Here is a 9,428-nt window from a genome sequence, read left to right as displayed (position 1 = left end):
AAATTACATATCAAATCTCTTTCTGATAAATTGCAAAACCAGTTATGTTGAGAAATTAAAATTTAATTAATAATCCATCAAGTAATTTATATATAATATTATTATTATTATTTTTTTAAATGCGTCCTACATAAGTCATTGAAGTTTGAAGATTTTGAAATCCAAGTTACCTTTGGTATGAAAAATGAAGTAACGTGAATTTGAAGTCCCATAGGGAATTAAGGACATAGAGTAGAAATATAACTTGGCTAGCCATTTTTAAATACCTTTACAAGTATTTTTTGAACCAAAAAACATGTTCACACCTTGGTTTCCCAAGACCTAAATTGCCTAATTTTTTTTTGGTTAAAGAAGGATATAGCTATAATACTATTTAGTGTACACATAAAAGAAAAGAAAAAATAAGCAAAAAATGTTTGATGTAACATGGAAAATGTTTCTCTTAAAAGGTTATTAAATTTTTTAAAAAAAATCAGAGAAATAAGAGGCAGGAAGGGCTGGTCAAGCTGAGTTCATACTACTCATCTTTGGCAACAAACACCTTTCGTTCATAAATTAGTCGCAATAACATTATTATTAATATAAATTATTGTACATAAATTGTGCAACAAGAGACACTAAAGCTCAACATCGATCATTCTGTGACTAAATGATCATTAGCCTACAATTTTACAACAGATCAATTTACTCATTTCTAGTATCCACCCTCCAATCATTAATGAAAGAAAAGAAAAAACTCAAATGCAATTTTAATTTCCACGTATTCACTAACAAGTTCTCCAACTAAACTATAACATGTGGGGAATAATTTTTTTGTAAAGAATCACTATAATATGCAATAATACCCAACATCCACATGTTATAATTTTATGAAAACAACTTGATGTTAAATATCTATAAAAAAAAAAAAAAGAGTTCACTTCAATTTAGTCAGGTATCAATGGAAATTAAATCATCACTAAAAGAACTGATCTCTCCCTCTTCTGATCTCTCTCTCCTATGTCATAATAAAGACAATCCACAGAGGGATCATAAGGGAGGAAATAAAACCTATCTTGTATTCTTCTCCATCTATCTTTCTTTGAATGATGATCTCCATTACTATGGGTAGTTCAAGTGAGAGATGCGTAAAGGAGCTGGTTCCATGTGTCCGGGAGGCCGGGGAGGCACCAGTGGCTGCAGTCGTTGCCGGAGCGGTCGGCGGCATAGACGGAAGGATGAGCATCCTTCCTGAGTTGGGAGAGGAGGGTGATGTCAAGGAGAAGAACAGGAGTGTTCATGTTCTTCAACACACTGTTGAGTATTGTAGTTGCTGGAGGCAGACCTGCTGGATATGTTGACCCTGCTAATGGCTCTAGTTGTCCACTACAACTCTTCTTTGGCTCATTCCACTCTTTTCCTCTGTTTTTGTATTAATTACAACAATATCAACAAAATGTGTTTTAGTTGATACTCTATCTTATTTTTTCTTGTTGGCACACAAAAATGCTTAGATTATAACTCATTTTAAGTATAAGATGGAGAAATAAGCTAACTGGATAGATTTTTTTTTATGGGAGAATGACAAATAAATCCCTCTGAAATAAGAAAATGATAATTTGGTTCCGCAAATGTGATAATGACAGTGAGGCTTCAAGAGACTTCTTTAAAATTAAATTTATCTACAAAATTAATTTAATACTCCTCTACAATTTAAAAAGTTGTAAGTTTCTAAATCATTTTAGTCATTATGGGAACTAAATTTGTGAACCATATGAAATTAGTTGTAGAGAGGTACTAAAATAATTTCACATAAAAATTTAATTTCAATGAAGTCACTTGAACCTTAATGTAATTATCACATTTCATAAAACCCAATTGTCATTTCCCTACTTCAAAGGCTATCACTCCCCCCCCCCCATTTATATACAATTATATGATATTTAGTATATTACTGAGTTAAAATTGAGCATTGCCACCATAACCTAATTAGAGGTAACTTATTCAACGTAATTCAATTCATTTTGTGTAAGAAAGTATAGAAATCAATAAAGGGCGAGAATTACACACAAGTTTTGGGCATACAATTAAATACCATGACGTTCATTGACAACTTAGTATGACAATACACTAAATTGTCAACGAACCTGGTAGCATTTAATTGTGTTGTGTAGGGTGTCAAACTAATTGATCTCTTGTTCATAAATAAAGATATGGTGATGGGATATATGTACTTACTGATAATGGGTGGGAGAAATGCCTTGGAAGAAGATTGTAGTTTTGGTGGGATCAATATTAAGATCAACCCATCTTGCCCAAGTGCTCATTCCCTTCAAGTATGCCTGAAAACGATCCATGTTCTTCACCAGCTTACCACCATCTCTTATGTAATCCCATCTGATTATCAACTCAATTTGTTTTAATAAAATGAATAAGAATTAGTTTTAAATCCACACAAGAGCCACACTCACTATAATTTAATATGGAAAATGAAAGCACATATCTCATGCCAATGTTTTTTTTTAAGAAAAAATGGATAAATGATAAATTTGGCCCTAAATTATAGGTCCAAGAATGCCTATAATCTTAAATTCATTTTCTTGCAATGTTTCCCTTTAATTTTTAAAAATTATACAATATTATCTATACCATTAATAAATATTAACTTTAATATTAGTTGATCAAAAAAATTATAAAAATGATCTCAAAAATTACAAAAAAACTAATAAAATTTTTTGTCATTTTTTATATTTTTTGAATTATTATCTATAATTTTGGATCCTTTCTATTACTTTTAGGTCATTTTATAAATTTTTAATCAACTAACGATTAAAGTTAACTTATATTAATAATAGATGTATTATTATACTGTTTTTAAAAATTAAAAGAGAATATTACATCAAAAATAAGTTAAAAATTTCAGATGCTCCTTGATTTATAATTTTAAAGTAAAATTGACATTTAATCCTTTAAAAAATAAATTAATTAAATGAACTAAAATTAAAAAGAAAAACAAAAGGGCTATAAGCGCCAAGGAGGAAGTGAAATAATATACCCTTGAGATTTTCCAGTGTGGACCCACCAATGCCAAGAATTGAAGATCAACACATCCATGCCTTTCCACGCATTTCCCGCCTCTATTGAGTCCAATGTCAAAACTCTCCCTACATTTTCTCTCACTATGTCCACTAGATAAGGCGTGCGATACAGGTGTATCATTACCCCGTACTCCTGCACGCACACAATCACAATCCCCTCCAATTAAATTTCACTTTATCCCATGGAGAATTGAAACCACAGAACAAAAGTTGATATTAGAGATTAGAGACCGACAGTGAATGATGAACTTCATTTAATTATGAGTCACGAGGGTCCGTTCTGTACCCATCATCACTATAAAATAAAATTTTCGAAAAAGAAATAAATAAATAAATAAAATCATATTGCTGTTCCCATGAAATGTTCACGTGGGAAGGAGTAAAGATAAATCTCCATACATGCTCGTGTTCTGTCAATTTCAACGTTGCTTTTGTGTATAAATGAAGAATAATTGCATAATTGGCATGAATTGGGATTATTAATTGATACATTTAATTTTAACATCAATCCACTATTTTCTTATCACTGATATTCATTTATTGTTTATTATTTTCTCAACCTTTTTGACAACAAAACTATTTCACTATATCATCAAATATTGGATCAAAAAGGTCAAGTATTTAAATATAGATGAAAAAATTACTTTTTAGAAGAGCTACTCTCATTTGATCTTGGTAATACTTAAATTTATAGTTAAGTAGAATTAAATTATAGATAATTATAAAACAGAATTTATTAATTTCATTTTGATTATAACTTCTTGTTCAAAGTTCCTTCTTAATATTTTCTTTTTTAATAATTTAATTTAATTATATATTAATATATTCTAGAACGACACAAAAGCTCCCTAGCAATAGCAACATTCTCAAGCCTCAACTTTCAGCTCTCAACTCTATTTGCTAACTGGATCCAAATCCTACAATAGACTAAAGGGCTATGTTTATTTGTCTGTCTGGCCAGATGTATTCCAAACTTCAAATTCATTTTTTACTTTTATGTGTGCCTTGAAGTTCTTAGTTGAAAAAATTGTTTCCATATTATATTTATTTTATGTAAAAAAATTAATTATCTAATTCATATAGTTTTGATTTAATTGTAACTCAATTATTAAATTTTAACTCATTGTAACTTAATCTTTATAATTTTAATTTGATTGTGACTCAATCCATGAACTTGAGCTTTTACAACTCAATCCCATTAGTTTTAATTATTTAAAATATTTATTTCTATATTTTAAAAAATAAAATTATAAGTATTAAAACTATTTTAAATTTTGATCTTTATAATCTTTATAAAGATTAAGAGAATTTAGTAACTTAAAATATTTGTCCTAAATTTTAATATAATTTTAATATTTGTGATTTTATTTTTCACAATAAAGGCATCAATATTTCAAATAATTAAAACTGTAAGGGTAAACTTGTAAAAGTAAAAATTTAGGTACTGATGGGTTATAATCAAATTAAAACCATAAGGACTACTCCTTTGATTCTATTTTTAAGTTACTTCCAACATATTTTACTAGTATTAAAAAATTCTTAAAACTTATTAACTATGTCTTAAAATTCAATAAATTTTTAATTTTGTCCCTATTAAATATGCATACTTCAATAATATATTTTCTCTCTTTAACATTAATGGAGGGTAAAAAAAAATTTGTGATAAAAATTTAATAACGTGACTTATAAATAGGATAAAAAAATTCTTCTCTTTACCTTATAAATAAGATTAGAAGGAGTAAGTTATAATAAATTAAAATTTAAGGATTGAATTATAACTAAATTAATATTATAAGAATTAAATTTATTAATTTTTTAGAAACAAAATATTAAAATAAAATGTAATTTTAAATTTAAGTAACTTTGAAACTACTTAAAACCAAGAGCAGAGACAACATATCAATATAAAAATAAAATATTTAAAATATTTAAAGTCATTAGATAAAAATGATAAAAATTAAAACACTTATTGAAAGTGACGGCACAAATATCAAGACAAGAGGACCAAAAGGAACACTGAAATTGTTCGCCCGAAACAGGCGGGAATCCTGCTTCTTATTATTTTATATTATCTTCTATTCAAACATAATAATAAAATATATAATTTAAATTCACAATATATTGAAGTAAGCAAACCAAAGCAACATATAAAATTTGTCTTTTTTATGAAGCATGCAATAAATGATCATCAAAATGACAGCTCTCTGCTCAATACAGACCTAGAAGATTTCTAGTATCCACCATTAAATTAAATAATAATATAGTTTTGTACCAGTAAAATAAAATATATGAAAATTATTTTATTCCTGCAATCTATATAAAAAGAGTTTCCCTACAACCTTTAAATGTTAATATCAATATTAATTTTGCCATTGGAGGGCATGTGGGTGGGCATAAACTTGTGTGTTCTTGGGGTCTTGAAGTGACATATATAAGGTGTTAATTAAATTAAAATAAAAATTAAAGAATAAAAAGTGTATGGACCAAGTTGAGGTGTTGATAGTGATTAAACAAAAAAGAAGGAAATAATCATTGAATTGAGGCTTCCCTTGTAATTAATCACAGGTTGGCATCTTCTGCTTACAGCCTGTTCTTTGACGGCAACCAAATCACTTTGCCTTCTTTTTATTATTATTTTAATTATTTAATATATAATTAATTTATTTAAATTTGACCATTCTTGTGTATATAAGTATATTACAACCTTGGTAAATTTAATTAAATTGTGACAAGTGATAATACAACTCAAACCCTTTATTAAAATACTTTGATTCTATATATAAATTATTTCTAATTATATCATCAAAATCAATGGGAGATAGCTAAATTATTAATTTTATTTGGAAAAAAAATCTCAATTTATCCTGATTAAATGCATTTTTCTTAAAAATATAATCTCTTCTGTAACATTTTATTTTACTTATAAAAAATTACAGAATAGATAAAATAGGAAGACATAATTAATTATTTATATTTTTATGTAAAGTTACTTATAAAAATAATCATAAATTCTTTTTAGAATAAAATCGGTTGAAGCATGTGTTCATAGGACATATATTATAACCAATTTGGTCCAATATCGTCATCCTATGCTGGTGAAAATATATATATATATATATATATCATCATCATCCTATATCAATATACTACCTAATTGCCCTACGGATTGTTTAGAGTGTTTTTTCGGTTTCATTGAAGGGTTTTAATTTTAAATATTGAAAAAATATAAATTTAAATTTTAATACTTTATTTAAATTTGTTATAAGTTTTTATATTTTTTTAGTCTTTTAAATGATCTAAAATATTAAAAAAAATATAAGAACTGTAATAAAGTTGGAGTAAACTACAAAAACGTAAAATTATGTTTTTCTTTAAATATTTTATCTTATTCATTTCAAAATTGATGACTACTTGCCAAGCAAGAAGAATCTTTTTTCTACCAAGTCAACTATGGAAAAGTAATAGTAGTATTCTTTAAGCTTTATTTTCTCTCCAAGACTCCAACAAACTCATGTTTTCTTTTCCCTCCAAATCCAACTCAAACCTTGGTTTCATTAAATTAATTACATTTTTTATGCTTAATACTCATGTATACACATAGATTAGAAGGTAGGCTGATGTAACAGAATTTACGCTAGATATAATTATTTTCATGACTATAAAAATCTAAATTAGACCTTCAAACTACCAATTTAATATGAAAAAGGAAGTTTGACCTAAAAAGTGAAAAATATGAAAAAAAAATTGTTTTAAATTACTATGCTGTTAAATAACACAAAAATTGAGTGTCACTAAATCTAATATTTTCTTTACTTTTTTATTCCTTCATATCTTTTTTTTTTTTCAGAGATCAATTTCTTTTTTTCTAAGTCCCAAATCGTCCTGAGATTTGTCAATTATACTACTATAGCTCAAACTTAGACATTTAAGTAATTATGATTAATTTTTTAATGATTTCATGTGAAAGCTATCACACATCTCGTATAATTCTCATCAAGGGGTTGATAGCTGTTCTTTATTTTTATTTTTTTTTCCACCTTCAATTATTACAATGTTGTACAGTGCATCATTCATTGACGTTGAAGAATGAAGACAAGAGGAACCAAAGAGAGGAAAAAGGAAAGCCAATGGAAAAAGCTAAGCAAAGCAAACCTGGAATATCACAGTGGACAGTGATTGTTTCCTGAGAAAAACTGTCTTCGCATTCGGCACCGACGCGTGAATCATACACGCCAACGATTCCCACATATTCAAACTCAATGAATCTCCCACAAACATTATCTTCTTCCCTCTCCACTTGTTCAACAAATCCTTCCCATCGAACCTGTAATTAATCACATTCATATCAGTCTCAGATTTAGCACAGAACAGAGCAGAACAGAACAAAATCTCTCTCTCTCTCTCTCTCTCTCTCTGTACCTGGGCAAGGAACAGGACTCAGGCTTCCAAGAGTATCTGAGATACAGCTTATCAGGTCTTCTGGCACAGTTAAACTCAGCATCAATGAAGGGACAGCTTGAAGCTTCATAAAGAGGATACGAAGGGTCAATAACCCAATTGCCTAAGAAAATATTGCACCCACTTGGTTGTTTTCTTGCTCTCAATACACTCACATTGTGAAACCTAAAAGCTTCGGCTTGCTGCAGAGAAAACAGAGACGACGCCACCAGAAACAGAGCAACCTCAAATCTGAAACAGAGACTACCCATTTGAGATTTTGAACGTAAGACTTGTTGTCTGGGTTTGCAGGGGCTATATATATATATATAGAGAGAGAGAGAGAGAGAGAGAGAGAGAGAGAGAGATTGACTGAAGAAGGAAGAGAGTTGGTCACGTCTGTGCTTGTGGTTTTTTTTGTACTGTGACTGTGAGTGTATTACTAAATATAAAAAAGATGGTGCGGAATAATAGAGAGGTCGAAGAGAAAAAAGGTAACAGAACAGAACAGTACTTGGTGGGATCACGGGTGGGGGGTGCTAGATGGAGGTGGCAGAGGAAGAGGACACTGATGGGTTTTCTTTTTTCATATTTTAAGAGAGAAGAAATATTTCTGACATGATGGTCTTGGTGGGATTGTTTTGTATTGTGGTTGGAAATTGGAAACTGTTTGAGCATATTGGAATGGAAGAAGTCGGTCCTTGAAGGGAAAAAAATAAAATAAAAAAAATAATATTCAGAAATCAGGAAAGATGAGGGAATTTCCATATGCAACTAACCACTACTTTTAAATTATGAGACAACTTTAAAAATATTTTATTATTTTAAAATATAAAATAATTTAATAAAAATAAAATTTTATTAATGATAATTTTTTAACATTACCTCAATAGAATTGAAATGATTAAATATGTATATTTAAAGCTATATTAATTTTATTATATATAGGAGTATTTTAAAGTAAAATTAAAACATGTTTTATTGTCACTATTTAGTAATATTTTTTAAAAAATATTTTATAATAAAATTTTTTATAATAACATATTAATATAATTTTATGGCTATGTATCTTGGTTCAATGATCCATTGGATGTTCTACAATGCATTTGGAATATTATGAAATTATTTTTATATTTTTAATATGTATCTAATAATAAATTCTAAAATAATTTGCATGAGAATAAAATAAATTATTGCCTATATTTTTAATGTACCTAGACAATTTCGTTTCAATTGTTCTATGCATCCGCATGTGCAGAAAATCTAGTTAATAATGAAAACATAATATCAAATAAATTCCTTGGTCCTATTGTGAAATTGCAAAATGTTGTGGTCCTGATTTGTAGATATATCTCATAAACTATCCTTTATTGAAATTCTCCCGATTGGAAAGGTCCTGCGACGTTCTGTTCTGTGTCGGTCTGAATATCACGGGCCTGGATTCATTCGTACCTTATTTTCACATGCTTGATTTTGTCCCTATAATATAAAATTTAAATTACTATTATATGTTTTAGTTTACAAAGGGGGCATAAATGGTGTGATAATGTTTTTGCATATATATAATTATGATTTTTTTTAAAAAAATTAAAGTTTACTAGAACCTCCAAAATCTAGCATTTTCAAATTTCAAACTAAGGGGACTCTTCATGTATATAAATCAATGAGGAATTGATTAAAACATACTCCCTCCTTTTTTAATTATAAAATAAAATTTTGGAGGGTAAGATATATAAGATAATGTACAAATTTTAAAAGTAATTAATATTTATTCCCTATAATGCCCTGAGTGAATTGAAAAAAAGACTTGGTTCACATTGAAATAAAGTTAAAAAAGTGATGAGAATTAATTAAAAGTAAAAGTGAAAAGATGGGAAAAATTCAAAGCATAAATTAGCAGTTAAAATATTTTTA

The 9,428-nt window shown here is 28.1% G+C and overlaps 1 protein-coding gene across 1 annotated transcript; it reads right to left on the bottom strand.

Moving 5' to 3' along the window:
• Positions 1 to 618: 618 nt before the first annotated feature.
• On the bottom strand, positions 619 to 7,919 carry LOC129286938 (protein trichome birefringence-like 38). Its single transcript, XM_054923045.1, has 5 exons — positions 7,497 to 7,919; positions 7,230 to 7,401; positions 3,035 to 3,210; positions 2,218 to 2,376; positions 619 to 1,401 (listed from the first exon to the last, which is right to left on the bottom strand). The coding sequence occupies exons 1-5, from the start codon at positions 7,784 to 7,786 to the stop codon at positions 1,113 to 1,115; spliced, it is 1,086 nt and encodes a 361-aa protein (XP_054779020.1). The 5' UTR covers positions 7,787 to 7,919; the 3' UTR covers positions 619 to 1,112.
• Positions 7,920 to 9,428: the final 1,509 nt, after the last annotated feature.

Source organism: Prosopis cineraria, unplaced genomic scaffold (assembly GCF_029017545.1).
Source record: "Prosopis cineraria cultivar Desert tree isolate PC_DT_omini unplaced genomic scaffold, ASM2901754v1 PC11, whole genome shotgun sequence".
In the NCBI taxonomy this organism is placed as follows: domain Eukaryota; kingdom Viridiplantae; phylum Streptophyta; class Magnoliopsida; order Fabales; family Fabaceae; genus Prosopis; species Prosopis cineraria.
The sequence above is the reverse complement of the archived record's forward strand: the minus strand, read 5'-3'. Positions and strand labels throughout refer to the sequence as shown.

Coding starts and splice junctions, on each gene's coding strand:
- LOC129286938 (XM_054923045.1), bottom strand. CDS start 7,786: ATGGGTAGTCTCTGTTTCAGATTTGAGGTTGCTCTGTTTCTGGTGGCG. Junction 2,377..3,034: donor CACACTGGAAAATCTCAAGG/GTATATTATTTC, acceptor GTTGATAATCAG/ATGGGATTACATAAGAGATG. Junction 1,402..2,217: donor ATTTCTCCCACCCATTATCA/GTAAGTACATAT, acceptor ATACAAAAACAG/AGGAAAAGAGTGGAATGAGC.